Here is a 27,651-nt window from a genome sequence, read left to right as displayed (position 1 = left end):
ACGACGACGACCGACCGACGAGAGTATATATATATATATATATATATATATATATATATATTGCCTTTTGCGGGGCGCTTCTCTCCTTTTTATTGCTTTTATTTATTTTTCCCGTTTTTCTCTTCGTTCTTTTTCTTTGCATTTTTATTGTTGTACGGATGGTTACTCTGGAAAGTAGATATATATATATATATATTCCAGTGAGGAAGAGTGGAACGAAATGTGTGATGCTGTTATGCCGGTTTGCGTAGGCATCAACGGCTTTGGGTCTATTGGGAAGGCAGTTCTCTTTTCCTCGTTCACGGAACCCACAGTGAAAGTGGTGGCGATTAACGATGCTTCTATGAGTATTGCCTACATCGCATACTTACTGCAGCGCGAAAGTCCTCTTTCTGCAGAGGACAGGGCTTCGGTAGTGGTCGTTGGGGAGTTCATTTGCATTCAGGGCTCCCATAAAATCCGTGTGTCGCAGAAACATGATCTCGTGGACATTGCATGGCAGGATGCTGGTGTGCATTACGTGGTTGAGTGCACAGGGCTAAGCTTCACGCGAGAGCGGTGTTGGGGACATGTCACGGGGGGTGCTAAAGGCGTCATTATTGCGGGGCAGAGTGCGGACGCCCCAGTGCTTATTCTTGGTGCAAATGAGGCCGATTTCAAGGTATGTCCTGTTGTTTGCGCCGGTCTCCCCGTTGCAGTTGCACTTGCTCCTCTCATTCGTTTTTTGCATGATCAATACGGTATAGAGGAGTTCTCCTACACCGTCATTCACGGTCTGCGGCCAGCGGAGATTACCGCAGGAAGGTCCAAAAATCCGCAAGATTGGCGTCAAACAAGAGTGGACATTGGTGATATTGTTCCCTACATCCACACCGGTGAAAAGACCATGGATAAGGTTTTTCCAGCTCTTGTGGGACGCATCTCTGGAAGTGCGTTTCAGGTCCCCGTGACAAGAGGATGCGCCGTGGACGTGTTGGTGCGGTTGAGACAGCCTGTCTCGAAGGAGTTGTTGGATGAAACCTTGAAAGGGGTTGCCACCGGTCGACTCAGTGAAGTGTTTTTGTACTTGAACGAGGATTTCATTAGTCGCGACTGTATGCCAAATGGTAAGTTGTATTACGATGCAGCGTCTTCTCATGCACTGCGTGAGGGGGAGGCGCACAAACTACTTCTGTGGGTTGATCTTGACGGCAGCTACGCGAAGCGGCTTTTGTCTCTGGTGGTGTTTTTTGCATCAGCTGGGAGCCAGTAGCGGGATGTAAGTTGGGATCCCTCCCCCATCCCCCATCCCCATCCCCCTCAAACAAAAACAAAAACAAAACAAAAAAAAGGTGGAAGGAGGAAAAACTAACAACAACAACCACATAAAAAACGAGTCCCCAAAGAAAGCTTTGCTGGGGCGTACGATGTGTCTTTCTACCATGTATGAAAGTTAGTTTTCCGTATATTCCTGTTGGGATGGATGAGGCGGTGTCCAAGACAGAATAGTGACATCTTTTTTTGTCATTCTTTTCCTTGTTTCTTACAGGGTTCCCCCAGTGGGGATCCGTGCCGTCAACTGGCCCTGCACCTTACTGGGGCATTATTTTTGTTGTTGCTGCTGCTATCTTCTTTTCTCTACACAACAAACATACATGCAAAAGGATCTGCTGAAGACAAGGAAGGGGCCGTTGTTTTTGTTGTCGTCTGCCTCATATACTGTTTGCACGTAATTTATACTGCACCAATGAGTCTCTGCACTTTGTTATGTGAGACAATTATGGGGATGGATCTTTGGGTGCTTTTTGCTGCTGCCCTCGTGCAACAGCTCTTTGCCATGGTTTGGTTTGGTCTCATCGTCAAGACGATTTCGGACTATTATCTTGCCGCCGACAAGGGCGTGCGGAAAGTTGGGCACATAGTACACCGCTATTCCCCTCCCTTTTGCGCCTTTGCTACATTTGTTGCCGGTATCGTCCGGGCCGTTGCGGTGTACACCGTTTTTACGCTTTGCAACGGCAAAGGACTGTACGACTATCAGCAGGCTGGTGTGGTGGTTGCAGTGCTTGCATGCATTAATCAGCACCAATTCTTTTCGTGTCAACGCCCTTTGCCGCTGTTGTTCACATACTGCGGCTACGAGCTTGCCGCCGCGCTTCTGGTCTCCATCTCTTTTTTTGTCATGCAAAAGTTCAATGTCTAGATGGGAGGCACCCCGCAACTTGATTTGTTTTGGTCAGTGTGCGTGTGCGTGGCCTTTTGCCCCCTCCCCTTTTTTTAAACGGTTGTTTGTATTCTCCTTCTTTGGAGGTACTGCAGAAGTGGCGCCGCGGCGATTGCTCCCTTTGCTTCTTTCCCACAGACACGCACACAAAATATAAGAAAATAAATATATATATATATATATATATTAAATGCAACAATAAAAATGAACGTGAGACGTGCGCAAAGAAAAAAAAATAAGGAATTGAAAAGAACCTTATGTTCAGAATCCGGCAACAACAAAAGGAGGGGGAGTGTAGGGCAGGGGGAGGGAGCCATGCGATAGAACGGCCGCCCTTATTATTTTTGCACCAATCATTGTACCTTTTTTGTTTGTTTTTGTTATATATATATCTAGTGTATATCAATGTCTGTAATCCTTTTTATTGACGGAAGGAGGTGCATACACACAGCACATATACACACGCATAAGTATCTGATAGATGCCGGGGCGCACATGAAATGATAAAATAGAAAGAAAGATACGCGTGTTTCTTGCGGGTTTTGTTTATGAGGGTTATTTCTCTTTTTTTCATTTTTTTCTTATTTATTTTCCTTCTCATGTTTCTCTTGTTGTTGGATGACGGGATCTCTTGCTTTACATTTCAAAGCAAATAACTACAAATAGTAGGAAGAAAGCAACAGAGAGGATCACCAAAAAGCTCCATCCCTTACCCCTTTTTATTTTTGGAATCTGTTGGGAGGAAAAAGATGGGAAAATTGTGTTGGCTTCAGGTCTCGATTGGTGGTAAGCCGCTGAAGGAGAAGATTCTGTTGGAGCTGTTTGACGACGTTACCCCGAAGACATGTGCCAATTTTCGGGAGCTCTGCACCGGCAATGAAGGCAAAGTGACAGAGGAGACGCAAATCCCAATGACATACAAGGGCAGTACGTTTCATCGGATTATTGCTGGTTTCATGATTCAGGGAGGCGATTTTACAAAGCATAACGGAACAGGTGGTGTGTCCATCTATGGCGAACGCTTTGATGATGAGAACTTTGATGTGCCATGTGACAAGGCCGGTTTGCTTGCAATGGCGAATGCGGGACCAAACACCAACGGGTCACAGTTTTTCATTACTGTGAATCCTGCACACCACCTTACTGGTCGGCATGTTGTGTTTGGTAAGGTGGTTCGTGGCATGAATACGGTGCGGGCACTGGAGCACACCGAGACGGGCGCGAACGACAAGCCTGTGAAGCCATGTGTGATTGTTGACTGTGGGGTGACGGACACGCTTCCAGAGCCTGAGCCGCAGATTGGGGGTGACACCTTTCCAGATTATCCGGAGGATTGCACGTCGCCATTGACCGATGCTGAGCTTCTTAACGCGGGGGAGGCGATACGGCAGATCGGGAACAATTTATTTAAGGCAGCTGATTTTGGAAACGCCATACAGAAGTATGAAAAATCAACTCGCTACGTGAAGACTGTTAACAAAACCACTGCAAACGATTTGGCGGTGAATGAAAAACTGGTTGCCTGTTACAACAACACGGCTGAATGCGCACTGAAGTTGGGTCAGTGGTCAGAGGCACGGAGTGCTGCATCGAAGGCTCTTGAGCTGGACAAATCCAACTCCAAGGCGCTCTTTCGACGCGGTGTTGCCTGCCTCAGTGCGGGAGATTCTGAATCCGCAGTGGAAGACTTTACAAAGGCGCATAAGTTGGACTCTGAAAACAATGCAATTTTGACGAAGCTACAGCAGGCGAAGGAAGCGGAGAGGACTCGCACCGCAAAACTAGCGTCGGGATTGAAGAAAATGTTCTCTTAAAGGTATGTGTGTTTTCATTTGTCGTTGGTGTTTTTATGTGGGCTATTTCAACTCTTTAACTTACTCCCACTACCACTATTATTACTGTTATTATTATTATAGTATTTATTACCACTATTATTTGCTGTTTCTCTCTCTCTCTCTCTCTCTTTCTTTTCCTCTTTGTACTCCTTCATACCTTTGTGTGAGCCTTTTTTAAATATTTTGATGCTATTCGCACATCTATGCTACGATGGAATTTGTTGAGGAGTGTATTCGACGAGCCTCCTAAAAGCAGGAGAGGGTGCGAGGAAAGGCAAAAACGAAGGAAGAAATGGAAAGTGTTGCAATGACTTGAAGTTGTGATGCATGCATGTATAACAGCTTTGGGCTCTTCTTCTGTCCGAGGTTGTGTTCGCTTGCCCTAAATTTGTTCTTATTCCACTTTTGGTCGACGCCCATGTGCGTCTTTGAGACACATAAATTTTAAGGGGTAAGGGAGAGACCGATGCTAAGTCTCACGTTTGGCGATCTGGTCGAGAGGTTCCTTACAACACTACCATCCACGTGTATTCTGGGGGTTATGGAGGACTCTGGCCACACAGAGGCTGTTCTTGTGTTACTAGGCGAAGGCTTTGAATGAAAAACGATACCCATGCCGTATGCCGCGTTGCGGCCACGGTGTGGCCGGAGCGTTATGGGACTTGCGGTGGTAAATGGGGGTGAATCATCGAACAGTACGCCCATTTGCGTGAATTATGCGACCATATCAAAAACTGGGAAGAACGACGGGATGGAGACAGGTGACAAATGCCTCATCACCACCTACATGAACAAATATGACTGATATTGCACCATTCAATGCGATTTGGGTGTTGTGTGCAGCGTTGGACGCTTTATCGACCTGCCGTTCTGCGCGGGCAACGCTGGGTACTCTGCCTTTTGGATGCCTAGCTTGGTTATCCATTGATGCATGCTCTTCTTCCTCTACTAGTGGGCACCGGGATTAAGATGATGGCTCATGCTATTTTCACCATCTGATGCGTACAATGACGTTGGTGATGAACTTGACATCACCTGCGAAAGTGTCTCCCTCACCGTGGAAGGCGATTACTCTTCTTATCGCACTTCTTGCAGCGTGCTGTGAATGACACTGTCATGAGGAGGTACACCTCTAGTTCGTGGTTACGTGCATTGGTGGCTGCGCGGTGTGTTCTCCTTGGCGCGGGGTGTCAGGCGCGACGTTTTATAGTCTTGTGGGGATGATGACGGCGATAATGGGTTTGTACCTTTGAGGTGTTTTTTTTTGTTGTTTTTTGCTTTGCCGGTAAGGTGTTGTTGGACTGATCCTCTGGCGACAACAACCGCATTGATGGTGATGATTTTCATTCTGGTGGCGGTGCTGAAGTCCCTCTCGCGGATGTTTTGCCTTGACTTCTTTAAACTAAGGAAGGGTAAGGGGTGCATTATTAATTCCAAGCCAAGTGCACAAAATCAAGTAGAGAATAAGTAAAAAGCCATGCACCAACCAAACTTGTATTCAACACCGCCTGATCTCACAATGGAAATGGTGTTGGCAAAGGAAAAAGAGTTGGAGGCGCGTCGCGAAGCCATAAATAGGCGGCAGCGTAATATTGCAGTGGAATTTGGGCCGCCACCCAATTTTCCTCCAAAGTTTTTGTGCATCAAGCCACAGATATACCACAACATTAAAGAGCAGGTACCTGTGCCGTTACAGCGTTTTATGTATATTCTTTGTGGATTGTACATGAGCTTAATTGCGATGATTGTTTATAACATTGTCTGCGCCTTTGTAAACTTTTTATTGGGAGGAAGCTCTACACACTTTGCACTTTCATTTGTGTACCTCCTAGGTATTCCTGGTGCATTCTTTTTGTGGTACTACAATGCTTACTGTGCGACCACGGATAACTCGCAGCCTAGGAGACTGCTGGCGTACTTAGGACTTTTTTTTGGTTTGACCTTTGACGTATGGATGGCAGTTGGCGCATATGGCTTCGGTGGGTGTGGGTGGATCATAACGTTTGAAATAACATCACGAGTTCCTGCCTTCATTATGTGCTTAATTTCATCCATTTTATGGTCATTGCATGGAACATTTCTTTTCGTGATGCTTCTACGCTTTTGGAGCTGTAACCCACGTAGCGAAGGTTCGCGGTACGAACTCAGCCAACTATAGTAGTTTTGCGTGCAGTTACTTATAACTGAGATGCCCTGTCTCGTCAGTCATCTTGTAGAAAGACATTTTTTGTGCCTCACACTGGTGTGTTTTTTGTCTGTGACTGTGGGGCGACTAACTCTTTTTTATTTTTAGCATTTCTCATGCGTTTCATTCAGTACGTATCCATCCGTATCTATGCATCCGAGTTGATGGGTCTCTCTCTCTCTCTCTCTCTCGCTCTTTATTCCCGTTGTGAGTGTCTGCGCGTGATTTTTTTTTTTACTTTTTTTTCGAGGAGGGGTGGCTTATTGTTCTCATCCTCGTCATAATCGTTTCTCTCACTTTTTTTTTCTGTTTTTTCTTGCACTTACGCTGCATAGTCAATTTGTTCCGCCCGAAGAGGGAAGGGTGTGGGGTGAGGACAGAAGAAGGCGAAGCCGTCAATACGCTAGCAGCCAAGGCGGAAAGCATATACCTCACACACACGAAACTACTACAGAGCACGCGCGGCAGAGGCAATGAGTGCTCCTCACGATTCTGGCAGCGAGTCTGGTGAGGGGGACAACCTTCCGCGGCAGCCCGCGGAAAGGACTCAGCGGTTATCGCGGCACAAAATTACCATCAGTCATGGAAACGCCGCATTTCTAAAGTGTCAGCTGCAGGAAGCCCATATGTTTAAGGTTGTTATAGACGGCGATGACGGTGGGGTGGACATGCGTAAAGTACACGAACGCATTGAGGCCGCCTTGCGTATGCGACCCCGCTACAAGAAAATAAACGAACGTGTCCAGATGCTCCCGCTGTCTTCTCGTATCAGAATTTCACAGGAGAATGGCGTCTACAAGGTCTCCAACCACAATGTTTCACCCATGTACTCAATGCAGTCGTGGTCCACCTTTGCGTCGGATGTTCAGCATCTGCGACTAACCGTTGGGAACACCAACTGCATTAGGGCTTGTTCACATCGACTCAACATTATGCAAGAACGATCCAGAATGTTCTTCCTTCTTAACGCTGACATTGAGGAAAAGCATACTTTTCGAAGGGCAGGAGGGGTTTTCTCCAAAGCCACCAAAGTGGACAACTCGGTGTTGCTTTCACGCTCTACAGATGCGCAGGAGCTTCTGGACTTTATCCTGGATTGGTACAGTCGTTACCCTGATGCTCCGCTGCGTCTCCGCAATGGCGTCAACTCGACACTTCGCGAATTATTTGAGGCAAATGGGGTGCGTGATCCATCGCTTCTAACCGTGGAGGGGCTGGGATGGCAACCGAGACCCGGTAGCATCGAAAACGCTGATTTTTCCCTTGATTCAGCTTCACTTAGCACTGAGCTGCGATATTGTTTTCTTCATCTACGCGGATCTTGTGCCTCACGTTTTATACAAAAGCGGCTTCAACGCGCTGAACAGCAACCACGGTACGTCCAGGCAACAGAGTATTCTATTCCATTGTATGCTACGTACTCTAACGAGTTGCTAGACATTGCCACAGTTTTGAATAAGCACAACGTTGGTCCCTTCAGACGCAACATGTGGATTTTGCAGCTTTGCTTTATGCATAATCCCCCGTCGGAAGTGAATTATCCAGTGTACTGCAAGAATATTCAGGATCAACTTGATTTCCTCTTTTTGCCGTTGTTTAAAGCGACTCTGAATCCTACCGTGACGAAGTATGCTCCACTTGCTTGGTTTCTTAAACAAGTTGGCGGATTTGTGATTAGAACGCCGGCAAATACCTTGCAAGCAGACTTTGATGAGAAAGCTCCCGTCCCTAGTGAGGTACCGTACGGTACAAAACTCAATGAATTGTACTACTTTTATTACATGCATGCTAATTTAACGGTTTTGAACAGCTTACGAAAGCGTCAAGGCCTAAACACTTTTCAATTGCGTTGCAGTGGCGGGAATCGAAATTCAATGGAGGGCCTTCTTGCGGGGTACCTACTGGGTGATGTCATCACGCGGGCTACAGGAATCATGGATTATCCAGTTTTGCAATACTTGTGTGGGTTACATGGTGTTGGTCTTACTGTAAGCCCTTTACATGACCACATTCAGGGGATCGTGCACTACCAAAAACATCCTTTACCAAATTTTTTGCATCGATGTTTGAATGTAACCATCGCCACCGAAGCACCCCTTCTGTACCATCACAGCTCCTCCCCACTGTTTGAAGAGTACGGAACGGCCATGAAGATCTTTTGTATGAGCTTTCTTGACGTCACAGAACTGGCTCGAAATAGTGTGATGATATCCTCTTTTCCGCAGGAAACCAAGAAGATGTGGCTGGGGAAAGACTTTAATCGAGGAGTTGAGGGGAATGCATTTGAGTTCAGTCAAGTAACAAATGTGCGTCTCGCATTCCGTCTGGAGTCGTGGAATTTAGAGCGTGACATGCTTAAGGATTTATACATTAACCGAAGCCTTCCGCGCGAGGCGTTCGGGTCGAGTTGTTGGCATTACATTAGCAATGTGAAGGAGGTGGAATACCACACCGTGCTAGATACACGGGTTAGGTTTCCCCGCACGGTTCTCAACGGCCCGCACAAGGAAGTCAAGTGGGCTGTCAGCGCCGCATCTGCCATCGCCCGCGCGCTTGATTTGCGATACAAGTACATTTGGGAGCCCCCCAATCCGTGGGAGGTGACACAGCAGCGTTCTGTGGAGGCTGACTTTCAGCGAAAGACCGACAGCTTTAACGAAGACGATTGGACGTATGCTGCCAATGATGCTGTCTTTATTTCGTTTCCCAAAAACGTTGTGCACGCATGGCCACGACAGCTTCCAACCGTGGAGGCATTCCGCAACGATTTGAAGGAATTGCAAGAAATTTGTGCGTCGTCTGAGGTAAAGGATTTTTCACAAAAACGACTTGAAAACTTGGAACACCGGTTTAGCCTACATCTTGCCTTGAATCACGCCAACGAGGCGGGAACGACCGAAGACCGTGTTTCTTCTAACCGTGATATTTATCAAGCGGTGAAGGTTGACACCCACATTCACATGGCAGCTGGCATGACGGCACGACAGTTATTGAGTTTTGTGGTGAAGAAATACATGTATAGCGGGGACGACATTGCCGTGAAGAAGGGAGATGTGATTCACACCCTTGGACACTTCTTGGAGAAGAACGGTATTACCAAAAATTTGACTGTGGATCAGTTGAATGTGCAGGCAGATCACACCCTGTTTGAGCGCTTTGACAATTTTAACAATAAATACAATCCAATGGAGAATCCCGAACTCCGGTCCTTGCTGCTTAAGACAGACAATTTTATGAAGGGACGCTACTTTGCAGAGCTGATTCAGGACGTGTTTGCACAGTATTCAAGAGATCGCCATACATACGCTGAAAATCGTGTTTCCATCTATGGTATAAATATCAAAGAATGGGACAATCTTGCACTATGGTTTTCCACGCATGGTATGTCATCTAAGCATAATAAGTGGGTCATTCAGGTACCTCGCGTGTATAAGGTGTTTCGTGCACAGAATCTGATTGGGAGTTTTGGTCAGTACTTGCAAAACATTTTCCAACCGCTCTGGGAAGCCTCCTTACACCCTTCGGAGCATCCTCTGGTCCATCATTTTTTAAACCACATGAGTGGATTTGACTCGGTCGACAATGAGGCAACGCTGGATTTACCCTTTTTGCCTGTGTCGCCGTGGGCGTGGACATCAGTGGAAAATCCTCCGTACAACTATTATTTGTACTACTTGTACGCCAACATTCGTACACTCAATGAATTTCGAGCATCACGCGGATTTTCAACGTTTGCGTTGCGTCCTCACTGTGGTGAATCAGGGTCAGCGGAACACCTTTATGGTGCCTTCCTTTGCGCAAACAGTATTTGCCACGGCATCAACCTTCGGGATGATCCTCCAATGCAGTATTTGTTTTATCTCTCGCAGATTGGTTTGCATGTATCCCCGCTGAGCAACAATGCTCTGTTTTTGCGTTTTTTGAAGAATCCGTTTCCGGAATTTTTCCGTCGCGGTCTAAACGTCTCACTGAGTACCGATGATCCACTGATGTTTCACCAGACACAAGAACCCCTCATTGAGGAGTACAGCGTTGCAGCCCGTGTGTGGGGTCTTTCTCCCAATGACCTCTGCGAGATTGCACGGAATTCGGTGCTGCAGTCTGGCTTTGACTACGTGTTCAAGCGTGACGCTATTGGGTGTCAATGGTACATGAGTTCCTCCCTAGGAAATGATTCCCTGCGAACACATCTCTCGGATATCCGTGTGGCCTTCCGCTTCGAGACCTACCACACTGAGATGGATATCCTTGAGTTGTGCTCTGGACGCCCGATCAAGCGTTGCATGCTAACAACGGCTCAGGAAGAGGAAATCAACGAGACGAATTTTGACGTTGGACCTGAGAAGGTCATTTTATCGACGCACGATCAGGCAGTAGAAGTCATGCGCCGTGAAATTGAAACGAGAGAGGAAGAGCTTCGGGTCTCACGGGTAAAGGTGGACGCGCTGCGTCGACAGCAAAGATCGCTCGTGGACAACCTGACGGAGGTGGCCATGCATAGGCAGCAATTGCAAGAGGAGGCAGAACGCTGCAATCGTGCGGAGGTGCTACGCTACGAGCGGCATCTTCCCACACCCCCTGATCCAGCATTTCTGACGTCTGAGCGGGCAACAGTGCAGCGACTCCTCCGATGGCGCCCTATGCCGTTAAATGTGATGAAGCATGCGATGGAGTCATATGTGCCGCTGCGGAATGCTCGTCCATTACCCAATTTAACGCCTCCCAATACCGGTGTCCGACACATCATCTAGCGTGTTTACATGCACATTTATATATAAAAATGTACTTGCACACACACTGGCGAATGGTGTTACGTGATGTTCTATTATTGCCTCTTGTTGTTTTGCTATTGTGGGGAACACTGGAGGAGAATAGTTTTTTTGTTTTTTTTATTGTGAAATAAAATGTATTTGCCAGCGTCTGAATCGCATCTTATTTTTATTCTTATTCTTTTGCGTATGTGACTGTCATATATATGTACATATATAGAAACACACTTCGTGCAAAATGCCGTGCTCTCCATTGCTGTTTGCCGCTCTGTCTGTGTGACTCTTACTCTTGAGAGCAGTCTGGCAAGGAGAAATCAGGGGAAACCGTATCTAGATAGTAGAAGACTTCACAGTCTGCGTTACCCCGTATTCATTGTGAGTATTATTTACGACTATGTCGAGTGTGGTTGACCCTCTTGGTGAGACGACACACCGAGAGGCTTGGGTCTGCCCTGATTGCTCAGTGGAGATTCCTCGGGACAATACCTACTGCCGAGTCTGTCTGCGTTCTCGGCCAATGGATCGTTATGGTGTGCCTCAGATTTTTGCTGGGTACAAAATTCACTTTAACGGAGTTATTCCACGCGCCATTAAACATCCAAGTCATTCAGTGGAGTGGCGTATGGCTGAACGTCATGGGGCGATATGCATGGCGGACTTTGATACCACCCAAGTGAACTTGTTGATATACCGCCCTGGGTACGAGCGTAGTATCAAGGTGCGGAGATGTGTGGAGGGGGAAAACAAGAATATCCCTGCAGTCCCCATCACCTGGATGCTAGACTGCCTGCTGCAGTCGCGTCAGATTCACGCTGCGCTATATCGTCTAATCTCTATTCCAGCTGTGGCGCAACCCACAGGCAACGGACCTGCGCTTCCTCACCATCAACACCCTTACTATCTCATCAACATGGAGGAGTACGCCATATCAACATCATTTTCATATAAGCAGAAGGCAACCGATGGTACTAGAACAAATAAGGTGGTTGACACAAATGCAGAGCTTCCACCCACACTTAAGATCCCAAAACTGCAATATACCAATGTTAACGTTTTCCGGGCCGTTTGCAACACGCAAAATGGTAAGGCAACTGCAGAGGATGATGAAGCAAATTATGAAGAGGCTGGTGAACCGCGCAAGCGGGTGGCTAATATTGAGATTCTTGACTGTGAACAAAGAAAAAACTGTGTCGACAATTTTCTGTTTGGTGGTATGAAGTTTGTCCTTACCCCATCACTGGAGTCTAACCCACTGGTGGCCCGAGCACTTAAGATTTGTGGAGCCAAAATTGTCCCCTTGTCAGCAGGAAGGCTTGACAAAATCCTACGCACAGACGTGACACACGTGTTGTACGACCATAGTGAGAAGAAGTGCGACGTCATGGTGGAAGCAGCGCACATTAAGAAGGACTTCCCTGGGCTTACGTTGGCACAACTCAACTGGGCAGAAGACTGTTTGATACTTGGAGAAGTTGTTCCCCCGTACGGTCACTACGTTCCAACGGAGAAGCTACTGAATACCCTTGCAAAGAGGTATACTAGGCGGTGAGGATGATCATTTAATACACACATATTGCAGAGGTATATGAATGCGTGGCCATGTTAGGGGTCAAACGTGCTTTTACGTTTCCTGCCGTGTGTGTTTTTTTACACCACTATCAGCATTATCGGCTTCAGTTAACAACGAACTTTTTTCACTCCAAATAAAAAAGAAAAAAAAATGAAACAAAAATAAAAAAAGCAAAATAAATGTAAAAATAGCACCATCATCGTTCGCAAGGCGTGAAATCAAAACAGGGTGAGGTGGTCCTATTCAATAACTCTTGTGTGCTTTTTTTTTTTGTTTTGGCACATGTGCGCTTGGATATCAACCAGTTCAATCCAAATGCTGAGGCACCCTTTTTTTATTTTTAGTGTTGTGTTTTACTTTTCATCTGCATTTTTCTCACGGCTAGGAATGGATAGATGAATGTGGGTGTTTATGCATTTGGGGATTGTGTGTTTTTTTTTGTTTTGTTTTTTGCTCCTTGTTGGTTGGTGAAGAAACATGGATGAGCGCAATGTTGGGGTTTTGGTGTAAGTTTGCAATTGAGCGAAGTTAGCAGAGTGCATTGGGTGCGTCGGAAAGAGGGTGGGAAGTCAATGAATTGGAGTCAAAATCGGCGCAGAATAAGACGAAGAAAAAGCGAGACACGCAAGTAGTAAGAAAATAATATGGATATATATTTTTTCCGCTCATGTCTGTGCCTTGCAGTGTTGAGTGTTTGGGGGATGTACGTCTAAGTCTGGGTTTTCTTACATGTCACGGCTCCTCTCGGGGACAAGAGGGGGTTGAGAGCACCTAATTGGCTCTGTGCGGTCCTTTGTAATAGGTGGCATGCGCCCTGACGTACGCCCACCGCTGAGCAGACCATTCTGTCTATAGTTTTTTTTGACGTCAATGGAGAGGGGAAATGAGGAAATGAGAGAAAAGCTTTTTTAAAGGTTTGTGATATATCTATTGTTTGTCATTGTTGCTGTTGTTTTGATGCTTTTTCTACCAGTGCCGCTCAACAGGTAATTCGAGGAGCGGGGTGGTTCTTGCGACTCTGAGTCGTTGGTCGTTTTATATTGAACACCTACCTTATTATTATTTGGTCAGCTTGTTTCCTCCACCTTCGCTGTACCCGTGTTACCGCAGCCATCACAACCTACCTCTCCCCCACGCTGTGTAGAGGAAGCACATAACGGTGAACAGGAAGGACTTTTTCCCCTTTTCTACAAGGGGAACAAGGAAAAAAACGTGCAGGGGAGGGGGAGGAGAGACGGGTACAAAGCCGAATAAGAAATTAGCGCAGCATGCCGCTGGAAGGCTTTCTGCGCGTTGCATTTGCTGCATCTGTGCTCTTTGCTTGTGTGTCCGCCGAGGAGTGCGCATTGGCGAGACAGTTGCGTGAGAGTGAGCTTAAGCTTTTTGTTGACCTCAGCTCCCCGGAGAGCACGAAACAAACCCCGTCAGAATGCATCCGGTGGCATATAGGCTACTGGAGATACGAGTTGTGCCCGGGCCGGTGGGTGCGGCAGTACCGCGAGGTTAAAGAAGTGATAATAGAGGAGCACATTCTTGGTGTGCAGCACCAGTGGCACCTCAATGATAAGGTGGGATCGCGGATTCTGCAGTACATTGATGGACCCCAAACCGTGCCCGGCCGACTACGGGATGCTGGGTTGACCCTTAATGCGGAAAATTCGTTGTATTCGTGCGCCAAGGAGCGTAAGGGTGGGCGTGAGATACAAGTAGATGTATTGTATCCTAACGGATCTCCGTGTGAAACGGGTTCTCGGCGCACTTCCTTATTACATTTTGTGTGCAATGAGAATGCTCATAATCCTCTTGTAACACTGAAAGAACCATCCATATGTGAATATGATCTTACAGTTGCGGCTGCAACGATTTGCAAGGTGATATATGGAACCTCCAACATAGCTTTTGATCTGGATGATGCAGGCATGAAATTTGTCATTTGAAAAATATATATACATATATGAATTTAGTCTTTTTGTGCGTGTACATGTGTGTCTGTGTTGTTTTTATTTTTCTCATTCTCTCTGGTTTGCACTCTTGTGAGAAGTGGAGAGGTAATATTTTGAGAAAAAATGGATTTGATACGAATCTTCTAATAATATGTGGTGTACGTTGCTGCTGTTGTGTAGTTCTCCCTCCTCTCCTTCTCTTTTTTTCCCCCCTTTTTTGCTTTTTAAATATTTTGTTTTTGCTGGAGACGTACCATTGCCGTATGCCTCCGTCTTCCACACACACTTGCTTCTACATTTGTTGCTTGAAGGAAAAACAAAAGAAAGGTGGTGGTGAGGGATTAGAGGGAATAAAGTAAGAATGTTTCTGTTGATGGTAGTTGCCCTGCTGATTGCCGTGGCAATCGCGGTGGCACCAGCTGCCCAGGCTTTTCGTATGAAACTCGCCTCCTACGCTAGTGGTGTGCAGTTTATGCTGGTCTCAGATGATCTGCCAAAGTCGTTTACCGGGAGTAACTACATGCGAATGAATGCACCCGCCACAGAAGGCTCAGTGCGTATCATTCGAGTAGTGTTTATTCGTCATGGACAATCTGTTTGGAATTCCTTATTTAACTCCTTTGGAACGACTTGGCCTATACGCGTAGTGAAGGCGATTGTTTTTGAAGCAATATATCTTTTCATGAATCCATTTGATTCTGTCATCATTGATTCCCCGCTTAGTTCCAAAGGAAACTTGGAGGCAGAGGAGTTGGCCCGCTTCATACGGACGGCTAATGGCAAGATATCATTTGATGCAAATACGTCACTTGTGGTCTGTAGCAACTTGCGCCGGGCGATGGAAACCGCACTCGTGGCTATGAAACCACGTATCTCTTCGACACGAGAGAGAATTTTGGTGGACTCCTCACTGCAAGAGTGTTCCCGCAATATTGATGCACAGACGCTTTCCACGGAGCGTGGTAAACTAGTTCCCTTTAAAATGGCCAAGATGGTTTCTCCGGATGAGATGGGGACCTACTTTGATGCGCATCTGAATGCCGGGAACAAAACAGCAGCCGTTAATGTCTATGGCCGAATTGACGAGTTTGTTCGCCACCTCTTCGGTGGGTCTCAGGCTGACTCGTACCTTCCAGCCACGTCCTCAGCACCCGGCAACGCGGGGCTGAAGGAGGTCATCGTGGTGGGGCATAGCGTTTTTTTCCGCTGCTTTTTCCGTCGTTTTTTGCCTCCGTCGTCTCGCCATATTTCAAAGACGAGTAAGCTGCGTAACTGTGGCGTCGTTGCGTTTGAGCTTCTGCGGAATGAGTCCACAAATGAAGTATATATTGACGAGTCAACAATCACTGTGCTGCATAAAGGGTTTTTAACTGTATAACGAACTTATCGATGCGGCAACATTGGAGAGAAGCGGTGGGGAGGAGGGGTAAGAAAAACGCCAATACCTCGCGTTAGTGTCGTTTTTGTTTTTGTTTTTGTTTCGGTTTTGTGTGTGTCTGTGTGCATGCAAAACAAGAACAACAACAAGGCACTGTGTTGCCAAAAGACAGGGATAAGAAACAAAAACGATGGAGAGAGAAAGAGAGGGAGGCTGGCAGAAAGAGTGTGATGCTGACGATGTGCATGGACTCTGTGGTCTTGTTGGATTGCACACTGAGTGCGAAGAGCTGCAGTACGTGTCCGCACACATCCAAAGTGGGTTTTTTTCCTTTACGACTTAATACTGTACTTGGTGTTTTTTCTTCTTTTTTTCCCTTCTTTTCCTTGTGCCCTAGTAAGGAAGCGGGGAGCGGGAGGAGTGGGACTGCCGTTTTTTGGCACGTTGCACTACCCCTCTTGCGTCTCACGGTCCCGACAAGTGGTGGAAGAAAAGGGTGAATACGAACTGGCCGTGACGATGGCAATTCGTCGGATTGCACACCCCTCGCTTTACGCCGCTCAGTTGCCGGGGTTCATTTCCACACTGCAGAAGAAGCACTGGCAGAGGCGGAGCGGCGTCACTTGGAGCAGGAACTACCACCACGAGAGCTCTTGACCGAATTGCGATCCAGAGATCGGTCGCCCAGTGAGAATATCGATGATGATGTGAATGTGCCAGGTGATTCCTTTGGGATTATGCGCAATCGTGTTGCATTTTACAGGCCGATTCCACGAGATGTGTATGCTGGAGCTCTTGGGGAGTTGTTTCCTGCGGGGTGTCGTCCGATGCGTTGTGTCAACCCTTCCACGTTGAGACACCTTTGCGGACAATTTGGTGTGAGCTCAGCGGAGGCAGCTGCAACAATGTTAGATGCAGACCTTGACATCAATGTGGCTGTAAATAATATTGTGAAGCGCAAGGGGTTTAAGGCAGATTTTGGAAGTTTTGGATTGGTTGGCTTTGAGGCCTACGCACCGGAGACATTTTGTTTGGTGAGCTTTGCTCTTCCATCTTTTGATGCCACACACAGTGATGATGTGCTTGACGCAATCCATGAGTTAACTTTGTCCGCAGAAGAGATACCGTTGGATGTGCCAAAAGGTGAACTTGTAAAAATTTTTTTGACTCATTGGACTACTGAGGATGGAACGAACTGCAAAGAGATGATGAACTCCTTGGACCTCACTGTTCAGTGTATTATTTTGTTGCCCTACGGGGGTTATAGCCTTCAGGTTTTTCACATCCTGCATCCTTCCAAGGAGGGTGTTCCAAATATCGGAACAGGAGCAGCAGCTTGCTATCTAGATCTTCGAACTGGCATACGCAATCGCTTTGGGTTTCATGTGGAACGTGTTGCAGATTCTCTAAGTGAGCAATGTACTCCGCAAGATGGTGCACTATGGGCAACACATTCATTTGTTTCGGCAAGCGTATTGGTTTGAGCCGGAGTACAGCGTGGAAGAGTACATGCGCTTTAAGGAGTCCCTGTTACAACCGAGTGCATCCATTTTTGAGATGCGCTATGCGGTGCTCTTGGCGGAACCTTACGCGCTGGAAGGGTACCGCAATCTTGTGGAAGTGGAGAAGCTCAAGGTGGCACAACACAAGCGTGAGAAGCACTACGATGATTTTACGTCACCCGCTAAATGGATGACGAGTGATAATGCCCGGCTTCAGACCGTTGCAACAGACAGTGGTAATGCGCCTGGGTCAATGATGCACATGCAAACGAATAGTCCAGGCACGTCAAAGACGGCGATGGAGACAAGAACAGCGCTGCTCCGTCATGTTTTGGAAAAGTCCATTCAGGATTATGGAGACCGTGTTTTTGAACGCTTCTATCGCAACAACTACTATTAGCTACATCGCGTGATGGCCTTTCTTCTTCATCGTTAATGGTTGTTCCTTGAATGCCCTTCGTTTTGGCAGGAGGGGCAGTCAGTGAGATGTGGTAAGTGAGTGTCGCGTGATACTTTTTTTTTTTTTTCCTATGACACCTACGCCTACACACACACTCATGTTTTTTTTCACCCTTACACCATTACCACCACCTTGCATATGTGTCAGTGTTTTTCTGTATTCACTGCTGCTTGTGATTTCTTTGCTAAAGTAGTTAGTACCGAGGAATGGGGTGCACGTCGTCAAGCCGAAATTTTGAGACGGATTCTGAGCAGCGCGGCAATTTGTTAGAAAGGGGAAAGGAGCGTGTACCGGTAAGTGCCGTGTCTGAAACCTCGCCTCGAGGCTCAAAGGGCAGAGCAAATGATGTCTACGATGCCGTCACCGTTGCTGTTACTGCTACAAGCCGCGAATCCACGGTTTTTACAGACTACCGAGGAGTGGAGTTGCACATGACGAACTCTACGCCTGCCAAGACGAACACCGTCTGCCGATGGCTTGATTCGATACTTGAGATCCGAGAGCGTAATGGCGGGTTCTTTTTTGATCAAAAAAGTGAGGCCTCTTCCGGGAGTCACGGGGGGATCCTGATAGATACTGATAGCACCTCTTTAACAATGGTTCAGGAGGGCAACATCTCCTTCCCCAACCGGCTCAATGTAAGTATGTGTGCTCCAGGAGCGCCCTGCAGTGTCCGGCGGGTGGGAAAAATACGGACTACAGCAAAATCTTCTGAATACCCACAGGAACCATCAAAGCTTCTAGCCGAGTTACATAACAAGGAGAAAATGCCAGTTGTAGGCAGGCTTGGGACACCGGAAAATACCATGACGATATCAGTCTTCTCCCCTGTGGGGGATTTGCAACATACATGAGATAGCTTGAGGTTAAACTGAAGCTTTTGATGGGTTGGCTGGGAAAAAATAAGGAAGTGCCCAAAATGCTGCCCCCCCCCCCCCCCCAATACATGGAACAGGTTGTGCTGAATTTTGCACCCTGTTTTCACTTCTCACCTTCCTACTTTCTGTTTTTATGTAGTTTTCGAAACAAGGGTGTGGTGGAAGGGATGGTTGAGTATTATTAGTACATCAAATCAGATGGGAGGGAAAAGCGATGATATAATTATAGCACGTCCCTCCTCCTTTTGCTCTTGTTTTCCAGATTGTTGGGGGCCGTGATGGTTGAAGAATTTGGCTGTGCTGCTTCAGTCCGTAGGTGGGCAGGTATGTCTATGTCCACTTGTGAAGTTACCTGCCTCAGCTTCTATTTTTCTTTCCCGTCTTGTTTTTTTTTTTTTTTTATGTTGTTGTCTCCCTTTCTTTGGGTTCAATCTGCCAACAACCCCACGCTTTTTTTGTGTTGTTGAGGGTGATCGTTAATCGCTGTCCCCATGGTTGCCTCACTTTTCCGACGATTCACTCGAATATGGTGGACTCCGTTTGGAGTTTCATTATTTCCTTTTGTGTGGACTTTTTATCATGTTAATGAATTTGGTTCGGTGTGTATGTGTGTCCGCTTTCCTTTGTATTATTGCTTGCACGTGTCGTTTGCCTTTCACTTGTGCATATGGGCCCTTTCTCTGCTCATTGTGAGTTCCCGGCCCTCCATTCTTTCTTCCTTTCTTCTGTTTGTTTTTAGTGTTTCTGCGACGTCCATGTGAAGCCATCTCTTTCTCGTTGCAGTGTTTTTTGTACTCTGCAGGTTCTTGCCGGTGTTTTTTTGTTGTCGGAGCATTTTGACTGGCAATCTTCTCTCCGCCTTATTATTATTATTATTATATTTTTGTGTTTATGCTTCTATCTTGCCAATCACGGGCCACCATCTTCGATAGAGTTCCGCGTAATACTAAGAACCCAAAAAAAAAAAACAAGCGAACAAACACACGCATTTATATTTGTCTCGTCCACTCATCACCGACTACGCGAGGGGTGAGAAGAAGTCCAAGAAAAAAAAATGAGTCGCGCAGGGTTTGACAAGTACATTACGGTGTTCAGCCCAGAGGGGTCTCTCTATCAGGTGGAATACGCCTTCAAGGCCGTCACGTACGCGGGTCTGCTCACAGTCGCAATACGTTGCAAAGATGCTGTTTTGGTCTTTACGCAACATAATGTGCCGGACAGACTGATGCGACCCGAGACTATTGCCTCTCTCCACAACATCAACAAGGACATTGGTGTATGCATCACGGGACGCGCCTCCGACGGTAAGGCGTTGGTGCAAAAAGCTCGCCAAGAAGCATCTGACTACAAATATCGCTTTGGTTCCCCGATTCCTGTTAGCGTGCTCGCCAAGCGTGTGGCGGATATGGCACAGGTGAGGACACAGCAAGCCGGATTACGACTAATGGGTGTCATCATGACATTTATTGGCATGGAGCAAAACGATGCAGATGGGTCGTGGGTTCCACTAATTTACTGCGTAGATCCAGCAGGGTGGTGCGGCAGTTACCATGCGTGTGCGATTGGTAAGAAGCAGATTGAGGCGAATGCATTCCTGGAAAAGAAGCAAAAAAATGCACCATTCCATACTCTCTCGCAAAAAGATGCCGCCATGGTCGCACTTGCCGCACTCCAGAGTGCTCTTGGTGCCTCTCTAAAGGCGACGGATGTGGAGGTGGGACGTTGCAGTGTGGAGAATCACGCTTTTTGCCGGGTCCCCGACCAGGATGTGGAGGAATGGCTGACCGCCCTTGCGGAGGCCGACTAATGTGGGAAGGTGCATGTTGCTACGGGGCTCAAGCACGTCCAGGTGGACGGGGATCCGAAGAACCTTACGCACACTCCGCGTTACTTTTAGCAAGCGCTGTATGATGTTGTTGTTTGTTCTTTTTTTTTTTGCTTTCTTGCCTTCCTCTTTGTACTTTTCCTTGAAGAGGGAATGACCTCCAAAAAATAGATATATATATATATATTGCGGTTTAAAGCAGGAGAACGAAGAAAAGAGAATAACATAAATACATACATATATGGAGGAATGGGGCTTGGGTGTATTCGCTTCTCGAGGCACCCCTGAACGGGAGGCATGCGGCACTGTTCATATATTATTATTTATTTACACGTGGATGTATGTGCATATATTTGTCTCTTGCTATTTTTTTTTTTTTTGCTTTCTCCTTTTTTGCGCTGCATTGTTTAGTTCCCAGTAATACACAAGTAAGGAGGTTCGGTGGGTCCGGCTAAACTTGCAAACTCCCCGCCGCCGTTTCAAGATGTTGATGGAATGGCTTCGAGGGAGGTCTGATAACGCACCCGCCGCACCGGAAAAACCGGTACGGAGAAAGACGTTAGATGTGGACCCTGAAACGCCACTCGAGCCTTCACCTGCAGAGGATGCCTCACAACGCGAGGAAATGCTTCGAAGGAAGTTGGCTGCTAGCGCTAAGGAAGGCCCATCATCTCCGGCCAAATTGGTCAGCTATGAATCCATGTTTCGTGGGGTGCAGCGACTCCTCATGGAAGGGAGCTTTGGTGAAATAAACGAGGGACTTTCGCTTAATTTGGCGCGTAATGCACAAAATGTGATGATTTCGTCGAAGTGTGTCCTTGTTTCCCCACAAATGTCACACTGGGAAGTGGGGTTTCAAATGAATGGGTTTTCCGATATTGTAGCGGCTTCCTACAACACACTGAGTCGCTGGAGTCTGATGTACCAGCGTGTGAGCAGCACGGGTGCTCTACTACTCGCCCAGTGCATGGCTCAGAAACAGCAAGGTATGACTCAGGGCACGGTGGTGGGGATGATTCAGTATCCATGGGTCTACGGCGGCTGCACTCTGGCACAGTACGTTAAGAACCAATCATTAACACTGAGTCATGCTCAACGAATTGTACGTGGGGTGCATGTTGGCTCCAGTTTATCGTGGGATTCTATGACAAAGGGGACCTCGCTTTCTCACGGATTTATGGCCGTAACCCCATCAAAGAAAGGATCTTTGTCTGGGGAATGGACTCCAGGTAAGGGCGAATGGAAGCTGGCGCTTACAAAAAAAGATTGGGCTCACGATGCTGAGTTTGCTATGCAGCTTGACCACACTCAAAAAGAAGAAGAAATGGTAAGCCAGTTAAGTTTTGGCCTACGTAAACAGTTTATCGGTGGTGGCTCAATGAGTGCCGTGCTTAGCGGGTTTTCCGTAGTAAAGGCGGCCGTGGAGTTGCCCTATGGCGGTGAGCGCAGTGGACTAAATCAGATTAACTGCATGTACAATGCCCAGTACAACATCCGTTCCGGCGCGCTAAAGCATGGGCTTATCTTTACTGCGTAGCTCAGGCATTTCCGTCCCTCTCCGCTATCTCGCCGGCTGTGCGCATTCACGATCCACAGGAGAGAGAGAGTGGGGGAGAAGTGCCGACAAGTTGGCTGGACTAGGAGGCACTGGCACACGCAGAACAATGCCCTCTGTATTCACAGAAAAAAAGGAGCTGGTCTAACGCTAAAATAAGGAGGGAAAACAAACATGGGAGGAGGTTCTTTTTTTCTTAAAACAAAACAAAAAACAGCAGCAAGAAGAAGGAAGGAACGATAATGCAGACATGCGTTGAATAATATATATATATATATATATGTTCATCAAGAAAATCCTTGAGTAATGGTAATGAAGGATATATTTTTCGCCAGATTTTTGTCTATAGGTGTGTGTGTGTGTATATGTGTGTGCTCCGCTGTGAGGGTGGCAGGATTGTGAAGCAGGAGAAAGAGGCGTTGAAAGTTCCTATGGGTGCCCGTCTAAATGCATGCATGTCACGGGTGGCAGGGTGCGATGGAAAAGAAAAAAAAACAGGAATGAGGAGGCGTCTGAATTAGCGATAAGGCTCTTGAGCGGCCTTGCTGTTTCCTTACAATCAATAAAAAAAAACGCATGACATGCTGTGGAGTGTAAAGGAGAAATAAAAATTTGGGGATGCGTAGAATGGGATGACATTTTCTTTCTTTTCAGGCATATGTCTTGCTTCTTGTTCTTCCTTCCACACCCCTCTTTCTCTCTAATACTCTTTTCAATCGCGCATACACATTATTTTTTGTTTTTGTTGTTTTGTTTAGTCTCACATCAAGTTGCCTTCACGGGGAGATGAACCGCAAGCGTGGCGACAGTGGTGACACGCACTACAAAATGTGCAAGAAGATTGCCCAACTCACAAAGGTTATCTACCAACTGAACACTCAGAATGAGGACTACGACGCGAGGAATTCTGAGATGCGCCGAAAACACGAAGAGGAGTTGTGTACGGTCCGTAGGGAGGCAGAAGGGCATGTGAATGAGGTGCGGAAGGCATTTCTTGAGGATGAGGAGAAACGGAACAGCGCGATTGAGGCAATGCAGCAAGAGTACAAGAGGGAACTTATGGGGGCAAAAGATGCATTCGCACAAAATATTTCCTCCATGGTGAACGAACTTTCTGCTAGCAAGGCGCGCTTTGAGGAGGTGGTAGCCGAGGTGAAGACGAAAGCGAAGGAGGAGGCGGCCAAGATAACTGCGGCGAGGGTCACGGAAGCGGAGTCGATGTACGCGGCAAAGGGTGAGGAACTGGAGAGGCTGAAGGCGATGAAGGAAGAGGAAATTGCAAACCTGGTACGGGAATATAACGAGCGATATAAGACAATGTTAGCGGAGCAAATGGATGCTAGAGACGCCTTGGAAGAAAAAGCTTGCCAGCTGCAGTTGCAGCTCGATGCTGCCGCCACGGCCCACACAGATGAACTACAACTGTGGTCGAAAAAATTACATGATGCTAACGAGGCTGTTGCACGTACGTCAGCCGAATTGGAGCAGTGGAAGGAAACCTGTAGTTCTCTTGAGGCGGAAGTAAACCGGCTGCAGCGGGACTGTGACAATCAGCGTAGCCGTCTTGATGCAGAGAACAACTCCCTTGCTCTCTCGCGTGCTGTCGAGGCTACTCTGCGACAGGAGGCGGAAGAGTTGCAGGTTCATTTAAAGGAAATGCAAGATGAACGTAACAAACTGGAGCGGTCGCTGAACGAGAAGACAACTGCGCTCGCCAGAGCCTTGTCGGACGTAACGGACTTAGAAAATCAAAAGAGTTTTTTGGAAACACAACAAGATCAACTGTCGCACAACGCCAGTGATGCTGGGAAAAAGAACCAGGTGTTGATGGCTCATGTGGATTCACTTGAGCGTCGCGTGCTGGAACTGCAGGAGGCGGTGATGGAGGCAGAGCAAGAAATCCAGCGACGCAGCCTGGCGGAACTCTCCCTGGAAGAGCGCTGCGAAGTGCTACGACAACATGCTGCTGAACTCGCCAAGAAACATCAGGAAGAACTCGCGGCGCTTCAAGCAACGCACGAGGCGGTTCTTGCCGAACTTCACACAACGTCACAGAAGTCAAGCGATGTGTTTGCGACCCAGTACTTGCATGAAAGGGAGGAGTTGATAAGTTCTCACGTGGAGGAGTTGCGACGGCAGCAGGCGCAGCATAATAAGAGGATAGAAGAGTTGACGGGTGAGCATGAAAAGATTCTCTCGGGCCTTTATGTTCAGCTGGCAGGCGCTGAAAACATCGGTAAGGATCTGCGTGCAACCGTGACACAGCTGCGGGAACAGGTCGTCAGACTTGAGCAAGAGTTGGATACCGCACGGAATGCACTGCAAAAGGCTGCTGGGCAACAAAACGACTTGATGGGGAAATATGAGGCAAATATTTCTGACACTGCGCAGAAAATCTCGGAGATGGAGGCGGTAATGAGCGCCAAGCTGGATGCTGAGCGCGAGGCACACATGGAAAAGACGCGTTTGCTTGAGGCGGAGATTGCATCGCTTCGCAGACAGCTTCAGCTCGGTACAGAGGAGATGAAGCGAAACTTGGAAGATAAATGCAGGACACAGGCGGAGCAGTATAAGCGCCTTATGGAGCAACTTCGTCAGGAACATATCGACAAACTGAAGCAACACACCGAGTTGCACGATGCAAATATTGCAAAAATAGACGCCCTACACAAGGAGGAGATTCGCAGTCTCTTGGAGGCAGCCAATAAAAGGCAAGAGACAGAATTCATGGAACTCCAAAAGGCGCGGACGGAGTTTGCCAAACACTTGCAGGGGCGTGATGAGGAATTGCGACGACGGGATGAGGAGCTGCGGCAGGCGCGTGAGCAAATGGAGGCTGTGCGGCATGGTGCGAAGGAGCAGGCAAATCGTTTTTCTGACGAGCTATTGGCGAAGAAGAACCACATTTCGGAGCTCACTGCCGATTGTGGGCGACTGCAAGAAGAGCTCGAAAAGTGTAATAAGGCGCTTCGGTTCTCACGTGAGGGATATGCCAGGATGGAGAAGGAGGTGCGGGTGTGGGAGGGTCGGGAGCGTGATGTTCGTCAGGCACTGGAGCGCCTGGAGGAGGCATCCGATCGATCTAGAAGGGAGGTGGAGGCGCTGCACAAAGACTATGTCGCTAGTATGGAGGCGAAGAATGCACAGAAGACGCAGGCCGCCTTGGCCGAGCTCCGAAACGCCTTGACGGCGGAACGTAATGCGATGCAACTGCGTGCAGATGAGGCGATTGCAGCCCTGCGGCAAAAGTGTGCCGACCTGCAGGATGAGGTGAAGAGTTTGAACCTGAAGCTAGACGCAGCAATGCACGATCTTCGGAAGTCCAAGGAGGAACTTGCACGCGAGCAAAGCAGCAGGGTAGTGGATCGTAGTGAGTTTAGTGCCACTTTGGAGGCGAAGCGATGCGAGTTTGAAAATGAGCAGGAGCGGGAGCGGCGTCTCACCGAGAATCATTTGAACAATGTAGCGGCTGCGCACAAACAGATTGTTGATGACTTGATGCGGCAACACGAGGAAGAACGAAGGGCACAAGGCGATGCTATACGGGAACTGCAGGCGGCGCTTGATGATCTGCGGTACCGCTACGAGTACCGTGAGTCAAGAGAAGAGGATGTGGCGATGATCAACCGTCTCATGAAGGAGGTAAAGCAGAAGGAGTGGGCCCTGGAAAATGCGGTGCGTGATATGAAAATGTATAGACTAGAGCTTCTCAATCGTGAGGAGAATTATAACAAGGTCTTTGGACGAAGGCCGCTCGTCGCTGTAAGCGCTTCAGCGGATAAGGCACTGCGGCTGCGACAGGGCGTGCAGGAACGTGGAGATGTCTACGAAAGGGGATCGATGTAGTGGTATAAACTCTCTGTGTGTGGAGTTTGACTCGAATATCATGTGCAGTAATATTGTTACACACGCCTGTTTGACTCGTGTTTCTTTTTGTTTTTTTTATATATTTATTTATTACGCCTTTTGTTGTAGTTGCTTTTTTTTTTTTTCTCTTGCCACGAGTATTTGTGCGAGTGTAAGTAGTAGGATGGGTGCGATGAAGTTTTTTTTTTTTTTTGCTCTGTGCTCTCTCACACCTTTGTGCCAGAGTGTTGGATTTTGGTTCTGTGTCTCTTCATCATGGACTTGTATGCATGTATGGATCCTTTGCAGTTAGGCACTGTACCTAAACTCATGTACGTGCTTAATATTATTATTTTTTTTGGTATACCTCTTTTTTTTCTCCCAATTTTATTGGAGTATACTTCCCTCCAAAAAGGTAAAGCTATAAACTTAATCACGTGTTAGAGATCGTTTGTCAGCAGAAACAAGGACAAGTGAGTTGGAGAAAGTGCATTATGGCTTCAGCAGAGGAACTGAGAAAGGAAGGTAATACTGCTTTTACGGCAGGGCGTTACCAGGAGGCGCTGACGCTTTACGAGCAAGCCATTACATTGGACGCAGACAATGTTGATCTTCTTAACAACGCCGCGGCAGCCAGTCACGCGCTGGAGAAGTATGATGACGCCATTGCCTACGCGAGACGATCTTTGTGTGTCCGCGACAACTTTAAGGCGCATACACGTGTGGGGGCAGCACTGTGGGCCTTAAACCGAATCCCTGAAGCCTCAATGGAGTACGAACGTGCGGCAGCATTGTCGCCCGGGAATCCAAGTGTCGAACAGAGCCGACAGACACTGTTACGATTGCTGCAAAGCTCCTTGGGGGGCGGCGGTGCCACGTATCCTCCCAGTTCCACTGGGAAGCTAGGGGTGTGCCTCGACGTTGCCGCCGTGGCAATCGCCGTATTGACCATGTTTTCGCTGTTTTTTATGCCCAAGCTAGCTGGAAATATGTGGATGGCATTAATGACGGTGACCGTTGCGCAACAGGCAAGCATTGCAAGCTCACAAGGTCTCCTTCGGGCGTCTAAGGAAGCCCTCTTGAAATGGGCTGATCACCGCTGTACACTGGAATTGTTGCTTTGTCTCGTTGCTTTACTTTCCGGGGTGGGGCCGCAGATGCTTCTGGTGGGCTCACTAGGAGTCTATAGTGCGGTAAGTCTGGCCGCGAATCACACAACACTATCAAACATGTCACCGACTCTGTATCGCCTCTGTTCATCGTATCTTCAGAGTATTTTAACTGAGCGAGCCATGGTTGCCAACTATGCTGCAACCCTGGAGGCTATCATGCTCTTCACCGTCATGTTCTCAGGTGGAGCCATTTTTACTCTTGCTTACATTCAGTACGTTAAGAATATATATCGGATTGACAGCAACACAAAAATCGCGTTTACAGGTCTGCGAATGAACCTCTCACGTATTACCCGTCACCCATACATGCCTCTGTTTGTGGATACCTATATGCAGAAGTTTTGTGATTTGATTTACACGCTTTCCCAACAGGCCTTTTAGAAGAAGAAGAAAAAATGATTTTTATAAATTTTTATTTTGCTCTTGGTTTTTTATTAGCGCTATTAAGTTTTAGACATGTGAGAGGCGTCCAATTAACTTTTTTAAAAACCTCATATATATATATATATATATATATATAAGAAGACGAG

General features: G+C 47.4%; 15 protein-coding genes across 15 annotated transcripts, besides 21 other annotated features; all 15 read left to right on the top strand.

The window, feature by feature from the left end:
• Positions 1-24: 24 nt before the first annotated feature.
• Positions 25-61: a microsatellite.
• Positions 62-175: 114 nt separating this feature from the next.
• Positions 176-196: a microsatellite.
• Positions 197-220: 24 nt separating this feature from the next.
• TraAM80_00907 (putative glyceraldehyde-3-phosphate dehydrogenase) lies at positions 221-1,252 on the top strand (the record flags this gene model as incomplete). The annotated part of the gene is made up of 1 exon (XM_029377965.1): positions 221-1,252. One exon carries the CDS (start codon positions 221-223, stop codon positions 1,250-1,252), a length of 1,032 nt encoding a protein of 343 aa, XP_029242189.1.
• Positions 1,253-1,301: 49 nt separating this feature from the next.
• Positions 1,302-1,373: a microsatellite.
• A 386-nt stretch (positions 1,374-1,759) lies between these two features.
• TraAM80_00906 (uncharacterized protein) lies at positions 1,760-2,182 on the top strand (the record flags this gene model as incomplete). The annotated part of the gene is made up of 1 exon (XM_029377964.1): positions 1,760-2,182. The coding sequence occupies one exon, from the start codon at positions 1,760-1,762 to the stop codon at positions 2,180-2,182; it is 423 nt and encodes a 140-aa protein (XP_029242188.1).
• A 182-nt stretch (positions 2,183-2,364) lies between these two features.
• Positions 2,365-2,390: a microsatellite.
• Positions 2,391-2,406: a microsatellite.
• Positions 2,407-2,952: 546 nt separating this feature from the next.
• On the top strand, positions 2,953-4,017 carry TraAM80_00905 (cyclophilin; the record flags this gene model as incomplete). Its single annotated transcript, XM_029377963.1, has 1 exon — positions 2,953-4,017. One exon carries the CDS (start codon positions 2,953-2,955, stop codon positions 4,015-4,017), a length of 1,065 nt encoding a protein of 354 aa, XP_029242187.1.
• Positions 4,018-4,093: 76 nt separating this feature from the next.
• Positions 4,094-4,139: a microsatellite.
• A 7-nt stretch (positions 4,140-4,146) lies between these two features.
• Positions 4,147-4,179: a microsatellite.
• Positions 4,180-5,515: 1,336 nt separating this feature from the next.
• TraAM80_00904 (putative membrane-trafficking protein) lies at positions 5,516-6,196 on the top strand (the record flags this gene model as incomplete). The annotated part of the gene is made up of 1 exon (XM_029377962.1): positions 5,516-6,196. One exon carries the CDS (start codon positions 5,516-5,518, stop codon positions 6,194-6,196), a length of 681 nt encoding a protein of 226 aa, XP_029242186.1.
• Positions 6,197-6,392: 196 nt separating this feature from the next.
• Positions 6,393-6,419: a microsatellite.
• A 277-nt stretch (positions 6,420-6,696) lies between these two features.
• TraAM80_00903 (adenosine monophosphate deaminase-like protein) lies at positions 6,697-10,974 on the top strand (the record flags this gene model as incomplete). Its single annotated transcript, XM_029377961.1, has 1 exon — positions 6,697-10,974. The coding sequence occupies one exon, from the start codon at positions 6,697-6,699 to the stop codon at positions 10,972-10,974; it is 4,278 nt and encodes a 1,425-aa protein (XP_029242185.1).
• A 412-nt stretch (positions 10,975-11,386) lies between these two features.
• On the top strand, positions 11,387-12,541 carry TraAM80_00902 (uncharacterized protein; the record flags this gene model as incomplete). The annotated part of the gene is made up of 1 exon (XM_029377960.1): positions 11,387-12,541. One exon carries the CDS (start codon positions 11,387-11,389, stop codon positions 12,539-12,541), a length of 1,155 nt encoding a protein of 384 aa, XP_029242184.1.
• Positions 12,542-12,893: 352 nt separating this feature from the next.
• Positions 12,894-12,936: a sequence feature (A-rich).
• Positions 12,937-12,986: 50 nt separating this feature from the next.
• Positions 12,987-13,031: a microsatellite.
• A 799-nt stretch (positions 13,032-13,830) lies between these two features.
• TraAM80_00901 (uncharacterized protein) lies at positions 13,831-14,499 on the top strand (the record flags this gene model as incomplete). Its single annotated transcript, XM_029377959.1, has 1 exon — positions 13,831-14,499. The coding sequence occupies one exon, from the start codon at positions 13,831-13,833 to the stop codon at positions 14,497-14,499; it is 669 nt and encodes a 222-aa protein (XP_029242183.1).
• Positions 14,500-14,866: 367 nt separating this feature from the next.
• On the top strand, positions 14,867-15,883 carry TraAM80_00900 (uncharacterized protein; the record flags this gene model as incomplete). Its single annotated transcript, XM_029377958.1, has 1 exon — positions 14,867-15,883. The coding sequence occupies one exon, from the start codon at positions 14,867-14,869 to the stop codon at positions 15,881-15,883; it is 1,017 nt and encodes a 338-aa protein (XP_029242182.1).
• Positions 15,884-15,964: 81 nt separating this feature from the next.
• Positions 15,965-16,007: a sequence feature (A-rich).
• A 613-nt stretch (positions 16,008-16,620) lies between these two features.
• TraAM80_00899 (uncharacterized protein) lies at positions 16,621-17,367 on the top strand (the record flags this gene model as incomplete). The annotated part of the gene is made up of 1 exon (XM_029377957.1): positions 16,621-17,367. The coding sequence occupies one exon, from the start codon at positions 16,621-16,623 to the stop codon at positions 17,365-17,367; it is 747 nt and encodes a 248-aa protein (XP_029242181.1).
• Positions 17,368-17,392: 25 nt separating this feature from the next.
• On the top strand, positions 17,393-17,785 carry TraAM80_00898 (uncharacterized protein; the record flags this gene model as incomplete). The annotated part of the gene is made up of 1 exon (XM_029377956.1): positions 17,393-17,785. The coding sequence occupies one exon, from the start codon at positions 17,393-17,395 to the stop codon at positions 17,783-17,785; it is 393 nt and encodes a 130-aa protein (XP_029242180.1).
• A 266-nt stretch (positions 17,786-18,051) lies between these two features.
• Positions 18,052-18,699, top strand: TraAM80_00897 (uncharacterized protein; the record flags this gene model as incomplete). Its single annotated transcript, XM_029377955.1, has 1 exon — positions 18,052-18,699. The coding sequence occupies one exon, from the start codon at positions 18,052-18,054 to the stop codon at positions 18,697-18,699; it is 648 nt and encodes a 215-aa protein (XP_029242179.1).
• Positions 18,700-19,105: 406 nt separating this feature from the next.
• Positions 19,106-19,132: a sequence feature (A-rich).
• A 451-nt stretch (positions 19,133-19,583) lies between these two features.
• Positions 19,584-19,616: a microsatellite.
• A 161-nt stretch (positions 19,617-19,777) lies between these two features.
• On the top strand, positions 19,778-20,530 carry TraAM80_00896 (proteasome alpha 1 subunit; the record flags this gene model as incomplete). Its single annotated transcript, XM_029377954.1, has 1 exon — positions 19,778-20,530. One exon carries the CDS (start codon positions 19,778-19,780, stop codon positions 20,528-20,530), a length of 753 nt encoding a protein of 250 aa, XP_029242178.1.
• Positions 20,531-20,636: 106 nt separating this feature from the next.
• Positions 20,637-20,687: a sequence feature (A-rich).
• A 28-nt stretch (positions 20,688-20,715) lies between these two features.
• Positions 20,716-20,735: a microsatellite.
• Positions 20,736-20,914: 179 nt separating this feature from the next.
• Positions 20,915-20,943: a sequence feature (A-rich).
• An 89-nt stretch (positions 20,944-21,032) lies between these two features.
• TraAM80_00895 (uncharacterized protein) lies at positions 21,033-22,085 on the top strand (the record flags this gene model as incomplete). Its single annotated transcript, XM_029377953.1, has 1 exon — positions 21,033-22,085. One exon carries the CDS (start codon positions 21,033-21,035, stop codon positions 22,083-22,085), a length of 1,053 nt encoding a protein of 350 aa, XP_029242177.1.
• A 277-nt stretch (positions 22,086-22,362) lies between these two features.
• Positions 22,363-22,385: a microsatellite.
• A 67-nt stretch (positions 22,386-22,452) lies between these two features.
• Positions 22,453-22,477: a microsatellite.
• A 360-nt stretch (positions 22,478-22,837) lies between these two features.
• Positions 22,838-22,862: a microsatellite.
• Positions 22,863-22,889: 27 nt separating this feature from the next.
• Positions 22,890-25,949, top strand: TraAM80_00894 (protein FAM184A; the record flags this gene model as incomplete). Its single annotated transcript, XM_029377952.1, has 1 exon — positions 22,890-25,949. One exon carries the CDS (start codon positions 22,890-22,892, stop codon positions 25,947-25,949), a length of 3,060 nt encoding a protein of 1,019 aa, XP_029242176.1.
• An 80-nt stretch (positions 25,950-26,029) lies between these two features.
• Positions 26,030-26,095: a sequence feature (A-rich).
• Positions 26,096-26,443: 348 nt separating this feature from the next.
• On the top strand, positions 26,444-27,502 carry TraAM80_00893 (TPR Domain containing protein; the record flags this gene model as incomplete). Its single annotated transcript, XM_029377951.1, has 1 exon — positions 26,444-27,502. One exon carries the CDS (start codon positions 26,444-26,446, stop codon positions 27,500-27,502), a length of 1,059 nt encoding a protein of 352 aa, XP_029242175.1.
• A 112-nt stretch (positions 27,503-27,614) lies between these two features.
• Positions 27,615-27,641: a microsatellite.
• Between the last annotated feature and the right edge of the window lie 10 nt (positions 27,642-27,651).

This window comes from Trypanosoma rangeli (genome assembly GCF_003719475.1).
Source record: "Trypanosoma rangeli strain AM80 chromosome Unknown Tra_15.4_contig_00017, whole genome shotgun sequence".
Classification (NCBI taxonomy): Eukaryota; Euglenozoa; class Kinetoplastea; order Trypanosomatida; family Trypanosomatidae; genus Trypanosoma; species Trypanosoma rangeli.
Note: the sequence above shows the minus strand (reverse complement) of the source record. Positions and strands in the feature narration are given on the sequence as shown.